Source organism: Panthera uncia, chromosome B1 (genome assembly GCF_023721935.1).
Source record: "Panthera uncia isolate 11264 chromosome B1, Puncia_PCG_1.0, whole genome shotgun sequence".
Lineage (NCBI taxonomy): Eukaryota > Metazoa > Chordata > Mammalia > Carnivora > Felidae > Panthera > Panthera uncia.
Genome location: NC_064811.1, coordinates 166528886 through 166554058, shown reverse-complemented (window position 1 = coordinate 166554058; position 25173 = coordinate 166528886). Strand labels below are relative to the sequence as shown.

General features: G+C 43.9%; 1 protein-coding gene and 1 long non-coding RNA gene across 4 annotated transcripts in view; one reads left to right on the top strand and one right to left on the bottom strand.

The window, feature by feature from the left end:
• Positions 1–225: 225 nt before the first annotated feature.
• On the bottom strand, positions 226–13607 carry CHMP7 (charged multivesicular body protein 7). Of its 2 annotated transcripts, XM_049631570.1 has the most exons (10): positions 13309–13607; positions 11144–11315; positions 4960–5145; positions 4690–4823; positions 3771–3819; positions 3393–3512; positions 3008–3106; positions 2717–2777; positions 2052–2231; positions 226–1819 (listed from the first exon to the last, which is right to left on the bottom strand). In XM_049631570.1, exons 1-10 carry the CDS (start codon positions 13605–13607, stop codon positions 1767–1769), a joined length of 1353 nt encoding a protein of 450 aa, XP_049487527.1. In that variant the 3' UTR covers positions 226–1766. The 2 variants fall into 2 exon arrangements, with proteins under 2 accessions (XP_049487527.1, XP_049487528.1); XM_049631571.1 differs by lacking the exon at positions 2717–2777 and having other exon boundaries at positions 227–1819.
• A 204-nt stretch (positions 13608–13811) lies between these two features.
• LOC125923342 (uncharacterized) overlaps positions 13812–25173 on the top strand; it is a 58826-nt gene continuing 47464 nt past the window's right edge. The window contains exons 1-3 of one of the 2 annotated variants that reach the window (XR_007457992.1): positions 13812–13899; positions 13990–14113; positions 20935–21012. This is a non-coding gene — a long non-coding RNA (uncharacterized LOC125923342). The remainder of the gene's footprint in view (positions 13900–13989; positions 14114–20934; positions 21013–25173) is intronic. The other variant, XR_007457993.1, reaches the window with a different exon arrangement.

Genomic DNA, 25173 nt, shown 5'->3' with positions numbered 1-25173 from the left:
ACTCGGCCTCAAAGCCTGTGTCCCCCAGGGCCGTGGCAAACACCAGGCACGTAACAGGTACAGGGCTAAAGTATGGTACGATCACACAGGCAGAGGAATCGGGCCATTAGAAGAGAACAGGCAATGGAAAATAATGGCTAACGTGATGGCACAGGCCCTGAACCCAGGCCATTCAAACAATGCCTCTTCCCCAGAAGGGCACCCGTGTGAGAGCGGCCAGGCCTCCCGCCCAGCTTATGGCAGCTCGGTGCTCACACGGCAGCTACTGCACATTCTCCTGCAGCCTGCAGCGTGTGCATCTGCTGGAAGTAGGAGCAGGGAGGTGTGACAGCACAAGAAACGTCATACGATGTAAAAAGAGACAAGGACAAGCACGCGGATTTTTTCTTTTAATTATTTACCAGATAAAAAAGAAAAAATAGTGATTGTTTCTCTTCACCCCCAACATTTCAGTTTACCAAGGTCAAGTAGGAGAGAAAATGCTGAACAGGAATTCATGCTCCTGGCCTGGAGCAAATTCCCTAGGCTCTACAGCACCTCAGGGAGGAGGGACAGGGCAAAGGGCTCCAGGCAGAAATACTTGTACTGTGGCAGCAGAGTGGCAGCGTGGCTGTCCTCCTTTCTCCTCCCCGTTGCCAGAACATTCAGACCTTCCTGTCTGCCCCCCTGCACCATCCTCCCCAATGCATCAAAGGAAGTAGGAAGACAGGACTTCAGGAGGCAGGACAGGTATAGCGCAGGACCGGGGAAGCACACAGCAGACATGGCGGAAGGCCACAATCTTCTGTTTCTATTGCACATCCTGGCTCAGATCCCCTGCCCTGAGCAGTGGGCTACAAAGTGAAATGCTTCTGAAGTTCAAACCAAGAACCCATGGCTGTGTGCCAGGCTCAGGAAGGGGAGGCGTGCGGTTGTGTGGTTTGTTCTGATACACACATGTAAGTTATATGGAAGTTACTCCAGGATGGGGGCAAGGCAAAGATTATGCCTCATTAAAAGAACATATGGAGTTTGGACACCTGGGGCCCTACGGTCACCTGGGCTTCTCCCCCTCAAGTTCGAAAGACTAAGAATAACTCTCCAGTCAGCAGATCTTCCGCGTAAGACGGAAGAGGCAGCAGCATCCACCAACTACACAAGCCCCCTCTCCAGCTGTCACGATTCTGACACTCAGGGGTGACCTCTTTCTCTGAACACCTGGAGAATTTGGCCAGCGACCCCACAGGACAACAACCTTTCACACTGTATGTTTCTCCACCAAGTGGCAGCTATTAGATTCTCATTCTTCTCAATACCAAGGAAACCAGAGGGAGACTGGAACACGTTGTTTACCCAACCTTACAGAGTCCTCGAGAAAACAGTGGGGCAGGGAGAAGGGACTGATTTTGATTTGGCAAGGCTGCAACTCTTTCACCTTCATTGGCTGGAACAAAGCTGGTGGGTGAAGACAAACCTAACGGAGCCAATGGCAAGAACTGCAGGCTATGAGAGACGACAGGTCAAACACAGAACTGTATAAATTGTGGCACTATAAAGATGAGAAGGCAGGTCCATGACACCAGCTGGGAGCACGCCTTGGGAGCACGCTTCCAGAAATTACATCTGTCCTGTAGTAAGCGGTAGCATCCAGATAAATCAGAGTAGTTTTCCTTCCTCCTCTTCCCAACAAATTCTGAGAGTTTCTCATTTAAATAACTATGTACACACACACAAGCCTGGTCTCTCTTTTACATGAGGGTCCTTCACTTGAGGGTCCTAGAATGGCTTTAGAGAGTCGGTTCCAATTGCCTTTTTGGAGATTTACTGCTTGGGACCAAACCTGTAAGGAGAAGAAATGACTGAATACTCTGCCAGGTGGATCTTTAAGGTGAAAGCATCCCCGTGTTTAAAGGATTGAGTCTTAATATAAATAATGAGCCCACAACTCCCTTATGGGGTTTGGCACCCTGGCAAATTGAGCAATTGGGCTGCGACTCACCAACCCCGTGCCTGGCTACCGTCAGCCAGAGGGCCCTGTGCCCACCAGCAATCCTGGGAATACAGTTCCCTACCTCCCTCTGATAAGGACAGTTTCTCAAGTTCGGCTTCAAGTTCAGCGTCCGAGATCCTAGGGTTAGGCACACTGTTGGTATAAAATGTCTCAGGGGGGCTTTCAGGCAGATCAAAATGTTCTTTGGTGGTATCCTGAAGAAGGATGTCCAATTCCTTCTCCAGTTCCTCACTGTCAAAATCTGCAAAGAAAAGATGACATGAGGACACATAAAGCCAAGGGAGGATGAGTCAAGGATTGAGTAAAGGCAAAACTAAGCTCAGCTTTGCAAAAACGTCCAGGCCTCCTTGTAGGTCAAAAAAAGCCTGTGAGTTGAGAGGAAGAGGGTGCCTTCAAGCAAATATTCTTCCCACACACAGAGCGAAGTCACCTAGAGGGTATATTTTGCTAACACCACAGAACTGACCCTGCTTTCCCTTGCCCTTGAAGAAGGATCTTCCATTCAGAAGTCTAATGAGTCAAGATTACTGCAGTCCAGAGGGCTCAACAGTATAGCCTACCAAGGGGGATGACAGTTCCTTCTAACTACTGCCACAAAGGAGCCCCAGAGAGAGGAGAGTGCTGCCTGCACCAGGAAAAGTGGATCTGTGATCAAAACTATCACAGCACAAACAAGTGAAGGCCTCTTAGGAAGGAAGAAAGAAAAGAACTGTCATGTCAACTCACCTAAGCCATTGGTCACCCCACCCGCCAGAGTCTGAGAAACTTCATCCTGGGTGTCACACAGCTGTAAGAGAAAAGCGTAAAGCCTTGAACACTGAGCGGCATCTCGAAGGTCTGTCTTTTGGTCTCAATGTTCAGGGTTACCAAGTAATGCTGCCCCTTCTGAGAATCAAAAAATCTTCCACAAGTTCACAAGGTAAAGAGTCAAGTTTGGGAAACGATGAAGTATAGCAAAGTCACACCTGCCCTCAGTTACTTCCTCCTGTGATTTTCCTCCCTGGCCCCTTCCTGTACCTCTTGGATCTGATCCACAAGGCTCTCTGCCTTCTCCACTGTGACATCCTTCATGGAGAGTTTTAGCGCTCCTACCCCGGCCTGATAGGCATTGAAAACCTAAACAGAAAGCAAAGTTATCAGTGCAAATGAAGAACAATGGGCAAAATACATACAATAGTGTTGCATCTCCAAAAGATAATGTGGGGGTTTGTTTGGTTTAAACACCCACACTTGATTCCTCCCATGTTCACCAAGGCCAAAACTTTCCAACAGGAGAAGCAAAATCCCAACCATATCTTGAAAAAACCCAGGCCTCCTCCAAACATCAAAGCCACAGTGGAGGGAATGAGGAACGTATCCCAGACAGACCACCCAGGTACTGGAGCAGAGGGGCAGTGACTACCATCTGATCTGTCTGGGAGGCATAGATCCGGTCCAGGATGCCTTGAACAGTGTCTAGCTTGGCATGAAGGGCTTCAATGCGCTTCTCTGTCCGTTGCTTGGCCTTGAGAGATCTCAGTGCCTGGACGGGGGAGGTGGGAGCATGGAGATTTGGTCAGGGTCAGTTAGGCAGGCCAGAGGGCCAGAGGAAGGCTTTCCCACATGATAAGACCATCTCAGGCCTCCTCCTCTCTCACTTGTAAAACAAGCTGTGGTACCCAGACCACCTGCAGACTCTTCCCCCCGAGACCCAAGCTCTGCTCTGAACCGCTGGGACACCACCTCCCACTGCCAGCCCGGGGCACAGGTACACAGCTGGAGGGGAAAAGAGAAAACTGACCAGTTGTTTCTTTCCTGCTCGGCATGCCCGGCGGGCTTCTTCTTTACACCTATGAAACACAGGGGACAGATCGAGATGACCATGGCATAGGATGGGGGTGGTAGTGTCCTGAAAAGTCCCTAAGAGCCCCACTTAGGTAAGGCAGTTTCAAATCTGAAAATCAAATCCATTCCACCCAAAGGCTAGAAAAATAATGCCCAACAGCCCACTGGCACACTCCTGCAGCAAGCTGAGACATAAACTTGAACATATGCGTGCAAGAAAGGCAAACTGACTAAGGATAGGCTGTTTCAGCGCACGGGGAGAGAGAATGTGCCAACAAGACACCTTAACAACAGATTCCCATTTCGGAAGCCAGGAGATAAGGAATCAAATCCTAACACCAACAATGGCCTTGGACACAGTCCCTGGTTGTCCAAACAATGTTGGGTTTCTCCCACTGTAAGAAGGAGACAGCATTTTAATTCGATGTCCATATAGCCTACTTTTTGGAGAAGTGTTCATGTGCCTTTGGCAGGGATGCCTTGTATGGCCATCCAAGGGGAAGAGCAGGAATCCCTCAGAAAGACCCTGGAAGGCAGAGACCTGTCTTGTTCACTACTGTATTTCCAAGTCCCTAAGTTAAGGCCTGGCTCAACGAACACTGGTTAAATGGATACCAGCATGGAAGTGCCTAAACATAATGCTAACAGATGTAATCTCTGGGGGAAGAATAAAAATTCATTTTTTCTCTTTTATGATGTTCTATTTTGCACAATTGCTGCATTGAGCAGTTAGTACTTTGTAATTAGTAAAAAAAAAAATAAATAACCTTTCTCAAAAAAAAAAAAAAAAAGAGCCCACAGACACCAATGCTTTGCTGGCTCTGAGGGCCAGCCAGGGGTGGGGGTCGGAGGGTGTTCAGCTCAGGGGTAGTTACCTCTCTGCTTCCTGGGATAAGGACTCCACTTTGCGTGAGAGCAGCTGTTCACTCTGCATCAGCTGGTATACCCCAACATCTACGTCGTTGACAGGAGAGACCTTGGCATGTGGCCCTCGGGCAAACTTCACAATCTGAGGGACAGGGACAAATTACTAGGGCCCCTACCATGAATGCTGAGAAGTCCCAGGCAGGAATGCTGGTGGGCATGTCAGTATACACTTAATAAGCCATTGGGGAGTCACTGGATGAACAACTGGACTTCCATACCTTTTCCCCGTTCTGCTCGAGAACCGTGACTCTCTTCTCTTTCTGCAGCTGCAGCAACACCAAGTAGAAGGTCCTCTCATCCGGGCAGGAGCCTGCACACAGGGTGCTCAGCTCGGACAGGGCCACCACAGGGTGGGAGGAGAGAGGGGAGTTCTGATACAGACGATACACCTCCTCGGCCTTCTCCTGCAGGGAAGGCGAATGTGCTTATGGGCCTGGCCACTCCTCATGGAGGCCAGAGAGTCCCGACCCCATGTTTCCAAACTGTGATCGTGCAGGACAAGAGCAGGGAGCACTGGTCCTGCCCTCCCTGAAGTAGCAGCTTTGGAAAAGGAAAAAGGATTTGTGTTTTTTAAACCCTGGAGGAAATTTGGTGTATATGGATGAAACGAGGTACATGTTATCTCTGTCCTTGCACATCCATTTGGGACTTTATGTTTCTGTGTCTCCCGAGAGGCAAGGGAAGGAGGAGGAAGTGTGGTGTGCTGGCGCGGCCATGACCGAGACCTGAGGCTTGGTTTTAGGCCCTGCCTATCTGGCCCTGCACCAGTCAGTCTCACGGGTCCTCAGCATCCCTCTCACAAACTAAAGAAGGTGGATGAGATGGCGTCTGTATTCCCTTCCAATGCTGGTCTTTCCATTTTTATGCCAACTTCTGACACTACAAACAAGAGCATTACTGAGTCTATAATGCGTCTCAAGAGAGAAGTATGTGACAACCAGGTAGGACAGGGTTTTTGTGAACAGCCTAAGAAATAGAAGTTTCAAGAAACAATGCCACCGTGTTCCTCCTACATGGAAATTACTCTCAGTCTTCTGCAAACAATATTTACTGAATTAGGCACAAAGTGCTATGAAATGTAGGGAAGGAATACCCAGGAGTTCAGAGATTGCTTGGGGGAGAAAATGGTTGTTGAGCAGAATTCTGAAGGGTGAGTAAGTCCCTAGGTGAGGTAGGTGGGAAGAGCATCTTAGGAAGAGGGACGGTCATGAGCAATGGCATAGAGTATGAGTCAATAAGGTGTTTATGGGAGGGGACAGGAAGGGGAGAGAGAGCAGAAGCACTTCTCTCTTACAGAGGGTGCAGCAGATTCTTTGCTGTCCTTTATCTGCAGATGGTAGGTAGTCATGGAAGGGAAATACCAAGGCTGGAGTAACAGATCTAGCTGACAAGTGGGAAAGGGTGGGTTATAGGAGGTAGGCTTAGAGGCAGAGAGACCATTTATGCAAGAGACTAGGAGAGACTGAACGGGGCAATGCCCGTAGGGACAGAGAAGGGATGGGTTCAAGAAGAATTCAGAAGATAAAACAAGCAGTCCATGGTACCTGGGCATGGGGTGGAAGGAGAAAAACGAGTCTGGGATGACTCCTGGGCTCTGGCATGAGTAACAAGGTGGATGTGATGCTATTAACTAACTAACAGCAAGAACACAGAAGGAAAAGCATATTTTACAGGAAAGACAAAACATTCCATTTTGGACACGTTTTTTCGGATGCTTGAGGTACATTCAAGAAGACACATACAGGGGCGCCTGGGTGGCGCAGTCGGTTAAGTGTCCGACTTCAGCCAGGTCACGATCTCGCGGTCCGTGAGTTCGAGCCCCGCGTCAGGCTCTGGGCTGATGGCTCGGAGCCTGGAGCCTGTTTCCGATTCTGTGTCTCCCTCTCTCTCTGCCCCTCCCCCGTTCATGCTCTGTCTCTCTCTGTCCCAAAAATAAATAAAAAACGTTGAAAAAAAAAAAATTAAGAAGACACATACAGCAGATAATTGGGTATACAAATCTGAAGCTCAAGGGAGACACCAGAACAGAACATATATGAAAGGACTCTGAAGGTCTTCAAGCATATAGAAGGTAATTAAAATCCCAAGTGTAAATGAGTTACCCAAGGAAATTCAGAAAGCAAAGTAATAAGCTGAAGGAAGACCAATGTTTAAGAGATGAAGGAACTCATAAGAGCTACCCAGAGAACCACCAAGAACCCATAGTGTAATGACAACAAAATCAAAGAAATGGAAAATTTTAACAAGCGAGTAGTCCATAGTGTCAAAGGCAGCAGAAGAGTCTAATAAGATAGAAACTAAAGTTTTCATTTGATTTACCTGCCCTGTCAAATAATAATGCTTACTATAAAACTACGTAGTAAGAACAGTGTGGTATGCAACCAACAGATTAACGGTAAACAACATTAATAAAGGTTAAAACAACTGGCTATCCACTTGGAAGAAAAAAGTTTTTCCTCACCAGATACACAAAAACAAATGCCAAATTACTGAAATTTAAATTGAGGAAGTTTAACCTTGGGGTGCCCGGGTGCTCAGTTGGTTGAGTGTCCGACTTCAGCTCAGGTCATGATCTCATGGTTTGTGAGTTCAAGTCCCGCATCAGGCTCTGTGCTGACAGCTCAGAGCCTGGAGCCTGCTTGGATTCTGTGTCTCCCTATCTCTCTACTCCTCCCCTGCTCATTCTCTGTCTCTCTCTTCTTCAAAAATAAATAAACATTAAAAAAAATTTTTTTTAATCTAATTAACCTTGAAGTAGAGGATGACTTTGTAAGCAAGACCAGAAATTCAGCAGCCATAAAGGAAAATTTTAAAGATCTGATTATAGAAATATGGAAACTTTTATATGGTAAAAGACATCATAAGTAAAAACGAAAAGCAAACAAGAGACTGGAAAACAATATTTACATCCTTAATGCTAACTATATTATATCTACTCCTAATACATAAAAAAACTCCTATAAATACAAAAGACAAACAATCCAATATAAAAACAGGCAAAGCATATAAATAGGCAACGCACAGGAGATACATAAATGGCCAGCAGATAGGGGAAACGATGCTCAAATCCAAAATAGGAAATATCATTTTTATTTGTCGTACCGGCAAAATGTAAAAGACTCATGTTGTCCAGTGCTGGCAAGGATGTGGGGACACTGAACACTTGAATGAAAGTGTGAATTAGCACAAACTTTTGAAAAGTAATTTGGCAATTTCTGTGCATAAGCATTTCTAGAAATTAATCCATAAAAATAAAAATGGAAGTACTGCACATAGATGTACACACAAGGCTGTCAAAGTATTTTTTTTTTTGTAACAGAGAAATTAGAATAACTTAAATGTCCATCTGTGTGGACATAACTATTGCATAAATTGTGGCACTTCCATAGATTTTTATGCAGCCATCCAAAGGAATGAAGTACATATATATTATATAGGGAAAGATACTTATACTAAAGTGTAAAGAAAAAAAAAAAGGCAGGCTGCAGACCAATAAATAAAGTAAGATTCTATTTCTGGAAAAAAATGGAGCGTATGTGCATACATATTTTTGTATGTATGGGCATATTCATTTATTTATTCAACATATGTTTATTGACTCTCTACTATGTAGCAGGCACTGTTCCCAGAGTTCCAGGGCCAATGGAACATCTCCTATCTGGTAGGAGAGACAGATTATAAACAAGTAAACAAGTAAATAACATTTTTAGAAAGCATTAAATGCTAACAATAAAATAAAACAGAAAGTAACGGTGTGGGGGCGCCTGGGTGTCTCCGTAGGTTAAGTGTCCGACTTTGGCTCAGGTCATGATCTCATTATTCATGGGTTCAAGCCCCACACTGGGCTCTGTGCTGACAGCTCAGATCCTGGAGCCTGCTTCAGATTTTGTGTCTCCCTCTCTCTCTGCCCCTCCCCTGCTCGCACTCTGTCTCTCTCTCTCTCCCTCAAAAATACAAAAATGTTAAAAAAATTTTTTTAAAAAGAGAGAAAGTAACAGTGTGAGACAGGATCAGTAAGAAAATATGTGAACACACAAACACACGCATGTGTGTGCCCACACGAACAGAAAGGAATGTACCCAAAGAGACAGAAATGGGATGAACAGAAAGGAAACATTCATTTCCTTGCATAATTATTTTAAATAGCAAAACTTACGGGCAATTTTTACTTTTTGGTTATTTTTATCAAATCAAATAAAAAGCTATTGGCTTTCTGTGGCCAGACTTGGGAAAAATCAATTTACCTCAGAAGTAGACTTTGTTTTAAAAAAAATATCCAGATAAGACCCTTCAGTTTCACACATTAACACAAGATTCCACCCCAGGAAAAGACAGTGAAGTTACCATATATGTCACGGAATGAGCTTAAGTGTTGAGTGCTCTATTTAGTGATGTAAACTGGGCATAGACTTAACAGAACCAGGTCGGTGCGGAGCCAGATTTATTTTTCTACTTAAGTAAGATTAAACGGCACTGTGGTTAAAAAGTACTGTTGGTTCTTGGAAGATCTAGGTTATTTATTCCATTCCTGCCCCCTTTTCTGCCTTTGCTCTCAAAAGACTATGATTCCTAAACCACATCTGTGGGGGTAAATGGGTCTACCTCCCTTTACTCCAGTTGGAAAACACTTGAGGTAAGAGCCTGCAAAGAGGAACGGAGCTTGGCCCAGAACCACGCAAACCATCCTGTGGTTTCTGTGTGGCCTTGGCTAAGTCCTGGAGGTCAGGGCGCTGGGTGGGAGGATAACCATGTGGGTGGGAAAGGAGGAAGAGCCCTTCCTTTGAAGCATGCTGCTCGGTCCAATGGTGAGAGACAAGGAGGGGTGGCAAATTCTGGAGATCCCCACCTCAGTCTGAGACAGAGAGGGTTGGGAGTCTGTCAAGGTGACAAGAAATCAGAGCCTCTCTTGGGGTAAGGGATGAAGATCGAGAGCTGGCTCCAGCTGTGTGGAAGCCTCCGGGACTATGCAAGGGTCCCGAGGTTGGGCTTGGTCTGTGAGTTTCAAAAGTAAGTGCTGTCGGGGCGCCTGCATGGCTCAGTTGGTTGGGCGTCCTACTTTGGCCGAGATCATGATCTCACGGTTCGTGAGTTTGTGCCCCACGTTGGGTTCTGTGCTGACAGCTCGGGGCCTGGACCTGGCTTCGGATTCTGTGTCTCCCTCTCTCTCTGCCCCTCCCCCGCTTGCACTCTGTCTCCCCAAAATAAATAAACATTAAAGGAAAAAAAAAGTAAGTACTGTCTACAGCATACTTCTGCTACCCGGTGTTCAGTCGGTTTCGGTGGAGTGGTGTGCACTGCATTAAAGAGCGTGTGGAAGGTGAGGAAGTGGTGACAACAAAGCTTGGTCAAGAAGGAGAGAGACAGAGCACTAACTAGGCAGCGGCCAGGTCCCACACAGGAGTCATTCTGTGATCGGAAAAACCTGAGCGGGTTTTGAGGCTGAGGAAGAAGAGGCAGATAGGAGACAGAATGTACAGATCAAGAGGCTAGCTGATGGGACAAGGGGACAGCAGGGTAGGGACAGACTCAAGAGCACACATGGAAGAGAGGATGGACACTTCATCCTCTGAGCTTAGGGAGAAAGAAAGGCTCAGAAGACCGTATACTGGATGTAGGACAGAAAGCTGAAGGCCTGACAGGAGATCCTACCTTCTCAATGAACTGTCAGCAGAGTCGCAGAAGGGGAGAATGGAAGGCACGTGAGTGCGGGCTGGGAAAGGACTAGTAAACTGGGCTGAAGAGTGGCTGTGAGGGCCCTCCTGGAGCTGGGGACTGTGAAGGGGACCCCAGTCTTGGTGACAGCGTGATTCTGGCTGGCAGGGATGGCAGACTATGGGGTTGGTCTAAGGCAGTACAAGTGCTGGTGTCTCTGGGGTGGACCGGGGGAGCCGCAAGAAGCTGGGTGCGTGCTGTAGGCTGGCTAGGGAAGACAGGCCAGGAGGAACGTGACCGACCAAGAGGGCATGAAGGGACCACAGGCCTGGTGGCCTCTTCAGTGACCATCACTAAGGCCATCGGTAAGCTGGAAGGGGAAAGGGTGCAGTCACAGAAGAGGAAATCTGAACTTGATTTGCTGATTTAAGGGAAGGCAAGGCTGAAGTCACAAGGTCCTCAGGAATCCTGAGAAACTCTTGCCAGTAAACTACAGAAGGCAAAGAATTTTCTACACTTTGGCTTATCACTAATTTCTACACATACAGAAAATAATCAACCGTATGTTATGGACAATTCCTAGACAGAGTATCACCCTTGAAATGCACAAGTCCAACTAACAACTAAATAATGCTACAAAAGGCCAGTTATCAACTCTGTCATCATGTAAAAAAAGATATGCTCTTTTTCTAAGGATAGACACAGGAACATGGAGGATCCGGTCATCACCTCTCCTTTCTGAGCACCCACCTTCAGCAGCTCCACAGCCACGAGCACCTCTTCAGCAGGAACCTTATTGTCCCCTAGCATGTTGGAAAGAGTCCACTTGAGGGGCTTCAGCAGGAAGACTCCAACCCCCCAGGAGATCCAGCTGCTGTCTACACTGGCCATGAAGTCTGACTCCCGCTGCAGCTCCCCCCGGCTGCAGGCAAAGAAAGAAAAGGACACGTAGTAGGCTTGATGCAATGTCCCGTTCCAGTCCCCACCTACCCTCTTCCCCCGAGAGAGAAATCTGATCATCACCATCATAAATACCATTATCAGGTACCTACTCCGTGCCAGCTATTATGAGCAGCATTGTTTCTGCTCCAGCTGTCAGCACCATTGACGACTCTGTGAGATGGATGTCGTCCTTGGCATTTTAGTTCATGAGAAAATTGAGGGACCGAGGTGAGAGAGGCCAACTCTGAACTATAATTTGGCTCCAAAGGGCAAGTGCTCCACTAAGGCTGCAGAGGCACAGCAGGCTATGAGGCCCATGTTGAGACCTTCGTTTACAAATGAAGTTCAATATGATAAAACGACAATAACAGTAATGGACTACTGTCAATGCAAGACATGAGGAAATACACAAAGATGTTCAGAGAAAAGGTTTTCTGCTATTCCTGAGCTAGGGTGGAGATACGACCTAAGCATTCTATGGTACTGGTAATAAGCAGCTACATTTACTGAGCCCTTACCATGGGCCAATCACTATGCTAACGGGCTACATAAGGAATAGGATTTCAAATCCTCATAAGAAACCTAACTACAGATATCATCACCATCTTATGCTTGGTCAAACTGAAGCTTTAAATAGAGGGGTACATAATTTAGCAAGTGGTACAGCCAGGGTGTGAGCCCAGAACACTTGGCCCTCAAGCAAAGCTGTTAATTACTATGTTATGCTGCTTCCATGGAGTGTTATCTTCCTCAAAAATTCTCTGGATGCCAGACCCCATCAAGCACCAGGAAACGTCAGCAGAGTGCCAGTAGCCGGGAGAGAAGATATCAAGGTCTTAAAGGTCTCTGGATGGGAAGAGGTAGGGACAGGTCCTACCGCAATAAAGAAGTCCAGACTGTTCTTGTCCCTCACCAACTTAAGCTATGTTCTCCTCCGTACCCTGCTTCAGTCAGGAACTCAAACTTTGCACAGTATGCTTTCTCAGAAAAAAGAAGTTTCAAAAACGGCTCGTCCCGCCAATGTCAGCCAATGGAAAGGTACCGGGGAGATAAATCAGGAAGTGCAGAAAACTCAAAGCAACATCAAAACTGACTTTCTTCTTCATTCATTGAAGGAGGTACTACGCTAGCCAGGCTGCTCTCAGTATATGTACCATGTGATGTGCAAATGATTTAGAATCAGGAGAGTAGGGGTCCAGTCCTGGCATTTCATCTAACTAGCTGTATAAACCTGAGTAAATCGCTCGACCTCAGTCTCAGTCTCCTCTTCTGTCTGCTGAGGATAATTCTATCATCTCGCCTGCAGGACTGCTGAGGAGGTCAGATGAAACGGGATGATATGCAAAGTATCTGCATACTATTAAGTGAGGTACCTTAGATATCCATGCTATCGCCTCAGGTATCTCCCAAACCCTGCACCTGTCACACAGGTAGCACCTACAGGCCCTTCTCAGAGCACCAAGGTACTCGGGTGAAGCCCTCAACCTCCTTTATGTCCTCTGCTTCAAACAGCCCGTGCCAAGGACAAGCCAAGACAGGCCAGACACATGACCTTTGCTGGGGGCTGCTGGCAAGATGCCCCACAGACCTCTTCCCCACGACTGCCTTCTTCTTAGTCCTGCCTTCCTTAGTTCAGTAAATCCTATCTCATAGACCTTCTGTCCAGGGTAATTCAAATTTGGAAGCCCCTACAAAATAACTACACAACGGGATTCCACTCCAGACAAGTCATTGTCACTTCTGCCAGGTAGGTTTCTCCTCCCACCGTCTGGATCTAATCCAATCGCACTATCTTGGACCCCCAATTTGCCAGATGCCCGTCTCCCTCTCCCTCCACACCCCTAACACAGCCTCCTTCTCGTCCTCCTTCGCCCACTGAACACACACAGACCTGCTTCTGCGGGCCAGACCCCGGCATGGGCGCGGTACCCTCGGGGAGCCACCCCCGCCCCCTTGCCCGGGCCCGCCCTCACCGTAGTAGGTCCTGCAGCACGGTGGCCAGCCCCAGCGGGACACTGCCCTTGCGCTGAAAGGCCTCCTGCAAGTCCCGCAGACGCAGGCGCACCACCCCCTGGCGGCGGCTGTGGCTCAGCACCAACGGAGCCCAGAAGCCCATCTTGCTGTCCCAGTCGGTGCTGTTCACCTCGCGACTCCTTTTGAAGGCGGAGAACAGAAAGGACATGCGCTCCTCATCCTCCTCCCACTCGGGGGGCAGTAGGCCCGCCGGGTCTCCCCCGGCTGGGGCCTCGGCCTCCCGCTCCGGGGACCACATCGGAACCCCAGCCCCGCCAAGGCTCCGAACACAACCCCGGCCCTGTTCCCCTTCCGCCCTACTTCCCTCCCGGCTTCCGTTCCTTGACTACCCTCCTCTGTCATTACGTCATCGCCACCCCTAGCGTGAAATAAGTCCCGCGCCTTCTCAAGCGCCTGCGTCTCTCTGCCCTCCCTGCGCCAGGAGGCGTGATGATGACCCTATTTTCTGAGAGGCTCAAAGCGCTTGCGCCGACCCCTTCTCCCACAGTCTTTGTGCGGAAAGAAGGGCTTCGCGCGTGCGCGGCGGGTAGGTGCGCGTCCCGCCCCCTACTGATCATAGAGTTTGGCGAAACATTATAGAGAGGCTAATGCTTATGCATCTAAATTGTGGTTTCAGGTAGTGGGACTGTAGAGTCCCGCTAAGGGGCGCCAGAGGCGTCAGGATCGCTGGTGAATCAAAGTACGCCGCTCCTCGACCAGCTTCTACTCCAGACACTTAAACTTCCAAGACAGCTTCCTTTTACGGTAATATCAGCGGATACACAATTGTCGGTCACTCAAGCTCTGTGACGATGTATATACTGATTTTGAAAGATATATGAGCTTCTATTACTCTTGCTTCCCACCTTCTGCCCTGGAGTGCCCTTCTTTTCTTTCTCAGGGCCAATATCCTGCTGATCCTCAAGATGGAGCTCAATTCTAATCTTCCCTGAAACTTTCCCCAACTGTCCTGACTCGTTGTTGATCTCTTTCCTGGACTGTACAGTTAGCATTTACTATTCTGTAGCCCGTTCCCTAGTTCTCTCAGGACAATGGCTTAAATATGGTGCTACGATACATAGCGGTGCTGAAGAAATACTTTATAAACTAGAAGGTGCACAGCTTGACCCTTGCCGTTTAATATCTTAGAATCTTGTTGGAATGAATGAGAGCTCACATGCATAAGATTCTTACAAAAAAATCTTTTGAGCAATGAACATGTCCAGTGTGTTAAGAATATATAGATTTTCTTTTTAATTGAACGGTTTGAAAGATGTAAGGAGTTTCTTGTTTAATGGAACTGGGTAACAATCACTGGAGTTGTGTATGATTCTTGGCTCTGCCACTCATTGGCCGTGTGACCTTGGTCAAGTACCTAACTTTTCTGTTTGAAGGAAATATTATGATGTAGGTAAAGTACCTAGCACATAGTACATAGAATAGGTGTTATCACCAAATGGCAGGATGTTTAGTAGTTGGAACATAGTTGTAGGGAAGAATTTCAATAAGCATTTTGAAGGAGGGGAAGGGATAGGATTGGTTATATGAATTAAGGTGTCAACTGATATTGATGTGTTACATTTCTTCAAACATTTTCAGGGCAATATCTCATTTGATACTTATAACAACTGACAAGAAGTCTCTCCCTGACCACACTCTCTAGATGGGTTCTTCTGAACCCTCTTCTTGACTAGGCCTGTCACCCTTGGCCTACAAAGGCCTCAACAAACATAGTTTCTAACAGCTCAAGGCCATATCCCTAGGATAACCCTAGCCCCCTTCAAAGTGCTGCCTCAGAAAACACAAGGTTGTCAAAAATTTTGACTGTCTGACCCTGTCTCCCAGCTTCTGCGGAAAGAGGAAGGCTACTCTAATTTCTACAAGTCAGTTGGCAAACCCAGACGGGTTTCACAGGGATCACCTCCCTTTCTAGCTTTTTGTAACTTATCACTGCCCTGACTCTACTGAGACCCCCTCATTCTCTTGCCTATTCCCTTATTTTCCCTTTGAAAGGCCTAGGCACCTCTGTATAAGGAAGGTAAGTAAAATTTGCACTGGACACTTTCCCTATTGTAATAGTATTACTGATTAAAATCTATCCTTACCTCTTTAGTGCCCAGTTGTACCCTAAGAACCACATCTCTGCTGTGCCATCATACTCAGTAAAATGGCTGGTTGGTTAGTGTCATGAGAGAAACCAGGTTGTTTTCTCATCTAGGTCTCTGAGTCTAAGTCAAAATAGTCCTGCTCCTAAGCATTTTCAGGAGAGCAACATTACGTACCTGGGGCCACCTGTACCTGAAAGTGCCACTGGGTTCCTGACACCTATAAGCCAAGGGTTCTCTCCTTCCACCTTTTGGAGATTGGGGGGCTACTGGAAGTAATGGAGAATAGAAAAAGAAGCTCTGCCGATCCTGAGGGGGTGACTAAGTATATGGCAAGCTCTTTCTCATTTCAGGGCCTCCAGCTGCTACACTCCCCTTTACTCTGCACAACTGGCTCCTTTTCATCTTTTAAGTCACAGCTTAAAAGTCACTTCCTCAGGAAGGCCTCGTCTGAACAATCTATCTAACATAGCACCTTGGAATTTTAGAATGGATGGATCAGTCTGGCAACACCTGCTGATTAATCGTAACATCACAGAAAGACAACCAGACATTAATTACATGCCTCCTGAGATAATATGATAGCAAGTACATAGAACCACCTGTGAAGTATTTTTGTCAAAAAATTGAACCTGAATGTGATCAAGCTACTAGATCGCAGTACTAGTTTATGGAAGTTAAAAAAAAAAAAAATTGGAAGGTAGAGGTACATGTTCAATGAAAACTAAGGTCACAATCAGCAAAATCTAGACTGGAGAATTCTAGCTAAAGACCTTATTTCCTCAACAAATAATGATAACAAAGAAACTTTTATTGTACAATGTTTTCTATCCAATTTGGATCCAATTTGCATAAATAATCATAAAAACTCATTTTGATGACTAGACACTTCCAATATTAACTGGATATTTGATTTTTTTTTCAACGTTTTTTATTTATTTTTGGGACAGAGAGAGACAGAGCATGAATGGGGGAGGGGCAGAGAGAGAGGGAGACACAGAATCGGAAACAGGCTCCAGGCTCCGAGCCATCAGCCCAGGGCCTGACGCGGGGCTCGAACTCACGGACCGCGAGATCGTGACCTGGCTGAAGTCGGACGCTTAACCGACTGCGCCACCCAGGCGCCCCTTAACTGGATATTTGATGGTATTTAGCAAATTAAGGAATGATATGTAGGTTTTATTAAAAGTATTTATATTTTGAAGGCATCGAAAGTATTTCTGAGTGAAACTGTATGATATTTGTGGTAGGAGGTTGGGTGGGAGAGAGTAGGGATGTATCAATGAGTATAAGTTTCTTACTCTGTATCTAGCAAATAGCCTGGGCACTTAGATTTCATTTAATTTTTTTAATGAATAAATAAATGACCTAGACCTGCATCCTGGTTTCATCTCAGTAGTAGCCTAATGACCTCAGGCATGAAGTTTCCTTGCAGATTCCTCCTCTGTGAATTGAAGGTTCTACACGCTGATCTTGACTTTTTTTGTAGCGCCCACTTTCAGATTCTAAATGTAATATCCGCTGTAGCTATGTGAGCGATTGCAGAAGCTCTTTAGTCCTGGAAAGTCTGAAGAACAGAATGCCACCGAAACATCACCATATCATTTCATGGCAGTGGTATTTATTTACTGGTGCCCCAATATGTTTTTGATCAGATGCCTAAGCAGACTTACTCCTGCTATAATGCACAAACATTGCAGAGGCTTTAAACCCTGCAACACCTCTATAAAGCTGCATGTTACCTCTCCTGCTTGCTTGCGGAGGCCTCATTATTTCTGTAGAAAATATGCCTGCCTTCCTACATTATCCAGTTATTTCTAGTTCTCATCTCTTGAATTCACAGCCTTTAGAACTTGGCTAAAAGAGGAATAGAAAATACATTATTCATAATCTATGAGATTTATAGGAGGAGTAGCTAGACTTGTTAATATTCTGTTCAGGTACCACTGTGTTCTAGAAGCCTTTCTTGGTCTCTTTCTTTCCTCTTCCTTCCTTCCTGCTCCATACTATATTGGGTGTCTTTTCTTATCTTTCTGTACCCTGTGTACCTGTCTATCATTCCATGTCCCACATTGTTTTTCTAAGTTGCCATTTATGTGCCTGGCTCTCTAACTAGGTTAAGTGCCTTGCTGGCAGGGACTGTTCTTAATTATGTTTGTTTCTAGCACAGTGTGTGCACATCTTAAGGACTCAGTTTGTTGAATGAATAAGTGAATGAATGTAATCAAATCATGAGCTTGAAGAAATAATATCATCAAGATCTATCCTTTATATCATAACATTTATCCAAATATAATGTACTAATACAATAGTTGAACCTTTTTATTTATTTGAATGATTTACTTGTTTTTTAGCCAGTTTGAGCTGAAATGCCTCTAAATTTAATTGCCAACATGCTCAGACAGAATGGTTAGAGCAATTATAGCTGTGGGAACTCTCCTGCTTCTCTCTTCAAAGCGTGCAAATCACAGGAGACTGTTGCTATCTACCTGTTGATGACTATAATCTTCTAGAATGCCTTAGTAACCATTTGTGAAATTGTTCAATTTCACTGCAAATAATTTATCCCTTTTTAAGCTCATTGTCTTCTCTTCCACTCTTCCGTTTTATTTATTTATTTATTTATTAAAAATTTTTTAAGTTTATTTATTTATTTTTGAGAGAGAGAGAGAGAGAGAGAGGGAGAGGGAGAGAAAGAGAAAGGGAGAACGAGTGGGTGAGGGGCAGAGAGAGAGAGGATCCCAAGCAGGCTGTGCACCAATAGTCACAGTGCAGGGCAACACAGGGTTCGATCCCATGAACCGAACCATGAAATTATGACATGAGCCAAAATCAAGAGTTGGATCCTTTACCAACTGAGCCACCCAGGTGCCCCAAGCTTTGTTTTTCTTTTTCAAGATTGCTTTGGCTACTCGGGGTCTTTTGTGGTTCCATACACATTTCAGGATTATTTGCTCTAGTTGGGTGAAAAATGTTGTTGGTATTTTGATAGGGATTGCATTAAATGTGTAGATTGCTTTGGGTAATATAGACATTTTAACAGCCTTCCAATCCATGAGTATGGAAAGTCTTTCCATTTCTTTGTGTCATCTTCAATTTCTTTCCTCAGTGTTTTATAGTTCTCAGAGTATAGGTCTTATACCTCTTTGATTAGGTTTATTCCTAGGTATCTTATTTTTAGCGCAATTGTAAATTGGATTGTTTTCTTAGTTTCTCTTTCCACTGCTTCATTATTCAGTGTATAGAAATACAACAGAAGATTTCTGTACATTGATTTTTGTATCTTGTGACTACTGAATTTGTTCATCAGTTCTAGCAGTTTTTTGGTGGAGTCTTTAGGGGTTTCTATATACAGTATCACGTCATCTGCAAGTAGTGGAAGTTTTGCTTTGTTACTGATTTGGATGCCTTTTGTTTCTTTTTGTTTTCTGATTGCTGTGGCTTGGACTTCCAGTACTCTGTTGAGTAGAAGTGGTGAGAGTGGAACCCTTATCTTGTTCCTGACCTTAGAGGAAAAGCTCTCAGTTTTTCCCCACTGAGAATGATGTTAGCTGTGGGTTTTTCATATACAGTCTTTATTATGTTGAGGTATATTTCCTCTAAACCTAGTCATTGAGGTTTTTACCACGAATGGATGTTGTACGTTGTCAAATGCTTTTTCTATGTCTGTGTAATGATCATATGGTTCTTTTCCTTTCTCTTATTGATGTGACGTATCACGTTGATGATTTTTGAATATTGAACCACCCTTGCAACCCAGGAATAAATCCCACTTGATTGTGGTGAATGATTTTTTTAATGTATTGTTGGATTTGCTTGGCTAGTATTTTGTTGAGGATTTTTGCATCTATATGTGTCCATCAGAGATATTGGCCTTTAGTTCTTTTATTTATTTATTTATTTTTTGTAGTGTCTTTATTTGGTTTTGGTATCAGGGTAATGCTGACCTCATAGAATGAATTTGTAAGTTTTCCTTCCTTTTTTATTTTTTGGAATAGTTTGAGAAGAATAGGTATTAACTTTTCTTTGAATGTTTGTTAGAATTCACCTGTGAAGCAATCTGGCTCTGGACTTTTGTTAGGAGGGGTTTTTTGTTTGTTTGTTTGTTTGTTTGTTTTTTAACGTTTATTTATTTATCTTTGAGAGACAGAAGGAGACAGAGCATGAGCAGAGCATGGGCAGAGAGAGAGGGAGACAGAATCTGAAGCAGCTCCCAGGAGCCTGATGCGGGCTCAAACCCATGAACCATGAGATCATCATGACCTGAGCCAAAGTTGGATGCTTAACCAACTGAGTCGCCCAGGCCACCCCAGGAGCTTTTTGATTACTGATTCAATTTTTTTGCTGGTTCAAATTTTTTATTTCTTACTGTTTCAGTTTTGGTAGGTTATATGTTTCTAGAAACTTACACATTTCTTCCAGTTGTTCAATTTGTTGGCATATAGTTTTTCTCTTATATTCTTTTATAATTATTTGTATTTCTATATTTTTGTATTTATCCTCTGTCATTAGTGACTTTATCTATTTGAGTCCTTTCTCTTTTTTTCATGACAAGTCTGGCTAGAAGTTTATCAAATTTATTGATTGTTTTTGAAGAACCAGCTTCTGGTTTCATTGATCTATTCTGTTTTTGTTTTTTGTTTTGTTTTGTTTTGTTTTTAGTTTCTATACCATTTATTTGTGATCTAATCTTTCTGCTGTTTTAGGTTTTGTTGGTTGTTCTTTTGGTAGCTCCTTTAGGTGTAAGTTTAGGTTGTTTATTTGAGATTTTTCTTGCTTCTTGAGGTAGGCCTGTATTGCTGTAAACTTCCCTCTTAGAACCACCTTTGCTGCATTCCAAATGTTTTGGACCATTGTGTTTTCACTTTCAGTTGTTTCCATGTACTTTTTAATTTCTTTTTACATTTTCCTGTTGACCCATTCATTGTTTAGCAGCATTTATTTAACTTTCATGTATTTATGGTCTTTCCATATTTTTTTCTTATGGTTGACTTCTAGTTTCATACATTGTGGTATGACCTTTATCTTCTTGAATATGTTGAGGCTTGTTTTGTGGCCTAATATGTGATATATTCTTGAGAATGTTCCATGTGCACTTGAAAATAATGTGTATTCTGCTCTTTGGGAATGGAATGTTCTCAATATATCTGTTAAGTCCATCTAGTCCAGTGGGTCATTCAAAGGCATTGTTTCCTTGTTGATTCTCTGTTTAGATGATATGTCCATTGATGTAAGTGGAGTGTTAAAGTCCCCTAATATTGTTGTATTATTATTGATTAGTTCCTTTATGTTTGTTACTGACTGTTTTATGTATTTGGATGCTTTTATGTTGGGTGCAAAAATATTTATGATTGTTATATTTTCCTGTTGGATTGCCCCCCACCTTTTTAACAACTATTTTCCTTTTAATAAAGTAAATGTAATGACACTGAAGAATAGGAAGGTGACAAACACATTATTATATATTTTTCTTTTGACCAGCCTCTTCTTTTGCTGCACCCGGGTCAACAATCATGCAGAAACACGTTTTTCATATTCCTGTTTGTTCTCCTGGTACAGGTGAGCAGCCTAGTTGTTTGGTGGACTATTGGGATTGGGTTCATCCAATAGCGACTGTATGGAAGTTAAACTAGAAGACACGTCATAGGTTGGACTCCAATGGTTCTGAAGTATGTCCAGACATATACTATCATCTGCATAGACATTTGGATGGAATATCTCAGAGGCAAATCTAACGAGTGGCTTATTTGGATATTATTATATTGTCCTTTTTGTCTCTTTGTTTTATTTATTTATTTTAATTTTTAATTTAATTTTTTAAAAATTTACATCCAAATTAGTTAGCATATAGTGCAACAATGATTTCAGGAGTAGATTCCTTAGTGCCCTTTACCCATTTAGCCCATACCCACTCCCACACTCCCTCCAGTAACCCTCTGTTTGGTCTCCATATTTATGAATCTCTTATGTTTTGTCCCCCTCCCTGTTTTTATATTCTTTTTGTTTCCCTTCCTTTATGCTCATCTGTTTTGTCTCTTAAAGTCCTCATATGAGTGAAGTCATATGATTTTTGTCTTTCTCTGACTAATTTCACTTAGCATAATACCCTCTAGTTCCATGCACGTAGTTGCAAATGGTAAGATTTCATTCTTTTTGATTGCCGAGTAATACTCCATTGTGTGTGTGTGTGTGTGTGTGTGTGTGTGTGTGTGTATACACACATACACGCACACATACCACATCTTCTTTATCCATTCATTCACCGATGGACATTTGGGCTCTTTCCATACTTTGGCTATTGTTGATAGTGCTGCTATACACATTAGGGTGCATGTGTCCCTTCAAAACAGCACACCTGTATCCCTTGGATAAATACCTAGTAGTGCAATTGCTGGGTCATAGGGTAGTTTCTATTTTCAGAGTTTTGAGGAACCTCCATACTGTTTTCCAGAGTGGCTGCACCAGATTGCATTCCCATTGTCTTTTTGTTTTAAGGTCTGTTTTGTCCAATATAAGTATTGTTTTTCCAGCTTTCTTTTGACATCTATTTGCATGATTGATGTTTCTCCATCCCCACACTTTGAATCTGCAGGTGTCCTTAGGTCTAAAATAAGTCTCTTGTAGGCAGCTCATAGATGGATCTTTTTTGTTTGTTTGTTTTTATTCATTCTGTCACCCTATGCCTTTTGATTGGAATGTTTAGTTCATTTATATTCAAAGTAATTATTGATAGATACCTATTTATTGCTGTTCTATTACTTGTTTTGTGATTGTTTCTGAAGATTTTCTCTGGTCCTTTCTTGTCTTTCTCTCTTTCATGGTTTGCTGGTTTTCTTTAGTGATATATTTGCACTTCTTTCTCTTATTCTTTACACATTGATTAGTGGTTTCTGATTTGTGGTTACCATTAGGTTTGTATATAGCATCTTCTGCAAATAGCAGTCTATATTATAAGTTATAGTCATTTTAGTTTGAACTCATTCCTTACTCCTCTCCTCCCCATGTTTGAGGTATATATTGTCATATTTTATATCCTTTTATTTTGTGAGTTCCTTGACTTATTTTTACAGAAATATTCATTTTTTCCAATTTTATGTTTCCTATCTTGATACTGTTACTTGGGTCTTTCCACTCAAAGCATCCCCTTTCATATTTCTTACAGGGCTGGTTTAGTGGTCATGAACTCCTTTAGTTTTTGTTCATCTAGGAAATTGTATTTTCCCTTCCATTCTGAATGGATAAACCTTGCTGGATAGAGTATTCTTGGCTGCAGATTTTTCCCATTCAGTACTTTGAATATATTATGCCACTCCCTTCTGGGTTAGAATGTTTTTGCTGAAAAACCTGCTAATAACCTTATGGGGTTTACCTTCCTGTGTTACTGTTCTCTTTTCTCTTGCTGCTTTTCAATTTTTTTCTTTATCACTATATTTTGCCAACTTAATTACAATATGTCTTGGTGAGGATCTTCTTTTGTTGATTTGGTTGGGTGTTCTCTGTGCCTCTTAAATCTGGATATCTGTTTTCTTCCCCAGATTAGGGAAGTTTTCAGCTATTATTTTTTGAAATATATTTTCTACCCCGTTTTCTCTCTTCTTCTGGGACTCCTAAAATACCAGTGTTATTACATTTGATAGCATCACTGAGTTCCCTATGTCTATTCTCATTTTGCATATTTTTTCTCTCCTTCGTTCAGTTTTATTACTTTCCATTACTCTGTCTTCTAGATCATTAATTCGTTCCTCTGTTTCTTTCATCCTGCTGCTCATTACATCAAGTGTTTCGAAACTTGTTTATTGTACTCTTCGTCTCTGGTTGGTTCTTTTTTATTTCTGGGTTAAGGGTCTTACTGTTGTCTTCCACTCTTTTCTCAAGTCCAGTGAGTATCCTTATGATCATTGCTTTAAGTATTCCATCAGGCATTTTACTTATATCTGTTTCACTTAGATCTCTGGCTGTGGCTTTGTCCTGTTTTTTCACTTGGGACTAATTTCTCTGTCTTCTCATTTTGTCTAAGTCTCTGTGCCTACTTTTATATGTTAGGATAATCAGCTACATCTCCTGTTCTTGAGGATAATTGTCTTATGAAGAAGAGGACCTGTAGTGCCCTGCTGTGTAGTGACCCCTGTTTCCCAGGGCCTGGTGTTTCAGGAAGTGTCTCCAGTGTGTGCTGCATGTGCTGTGCTATTGTGTCTTGGCCACTTTATCCTTCAGGTCAGTCATCTGCAGAGGCTCTCTTTTTAAAAAAATTTTTTTTCTTAATGTTTATTCATTTTTGAGAGAGAGTGGTGGGGGGAAGGACAGAGCTAGGGAGACACAGAACTTGAAGCAGGCTCCAGGCTCTGAGCTGTCAGCACAGAGCTGGACGTGTGGCTCAAATTCATGAACCATGAGATCATGACCTGAGCCAAAGACGCTCAACTGACTGAGCCACCCAGGTGCCCCTGCAGAGGTTCTCTTTGCTCTCGTGGGCAGTGTTTGGTTCCTGGCCTGAATGTGATGGGTTTTAACTAGGTGTGCTCTACTCTGCTTGTAAGATGAGACTTGTCACCACTGCCACCAGAACTGAGGCCCTGCAAAACTTCTGCATTAGGAAATGTGTTGTGGCGGGAATTTGGGCGGGTCTTTGGAGGAAGGAACCTGTTGCACTGGGACTCAGGCAAGCCTAACTGGGATGGGCAGTTTCACCGGAGTGTAGGGAGGTGGGGCTTGGTGTAGGCAAGGCGTCTTTTCTACACTAGTTCCTGCAAGTGGCCCTGTGCTTATGCTGAGAGGTAGGGGAGGGAAATGGTGCCTGCCAGTTCTTTCGTTCCTGGAGGGGGCCTCTCTGTAAATGCTACCTCTCTGGGACTTGCTCTGAGCTGAGCACATAACCTAACCACTGTATGCCCCAGGTGCTCTTCAGATTGCTGTTTCCGTGCTGTGTGTCCGTAGGCTCTTTGTCCTGCCTTCTTCTCCAAGAGCAGTCCCAATGCGCTATGGGCTCTATCTGAGCTTTAAAGTTCCAGGCATTAAGCATTGCTGGTTGTAAGAACTCATGAAATTTGGCCCTTCTCACTTTCCAAGCCATTTGCTATGAGGATTTGTTTCCCCTGTGCATTCTTCTGTGTGCTATTCCATCTCTTGCCCTTCTCCACAACCATGTTTCCCTCCCCATTGTGGTAGCCATGATCTGTTTCTCTCCCAAACTGTATCTCTATGCTTCCTACCTTCTTTTTCCTTTTAATTTTTTGTTTTTATTTTATTTTTGAGAGAGAGACAGAGTATGAACAGGGGAGGGGCAGAGAGAGAGGGAGACACAGAATCCAAAGCAGGTTGCAGGCTCTGAGCTGTTGGCACAGAGCCTGACATGGGGCTCGAACTCACAGACCACAAGATATGACCTAAGCTGAAGTCGGATGCTCAGCCAACTGAGCCACCCAGGCATCCCCCTATGTTCTTTGATGTAGCCTCTTCTCTACTTTTAGTTGTAGAGCTTGTTCTGCCGGTCTTCAGGCCAATTTCTGGGGTATTTAAGATGATTTGATAATTATCTAGTTGCATTTGTAAAATGAGGTGAACCTAAGGTCCTCTTACTCTGCTGCCATCTTTTCCTCCCTTTTAAATAGCTCTATATTTTCAGTCAGCATGTAAGTAACTTGGAAGTCATCACTGTATCCTAACAACACGTAAAAAGCTGAACGAACTAAAACTCAACAACTCTTCTTGGATCCATCAGAG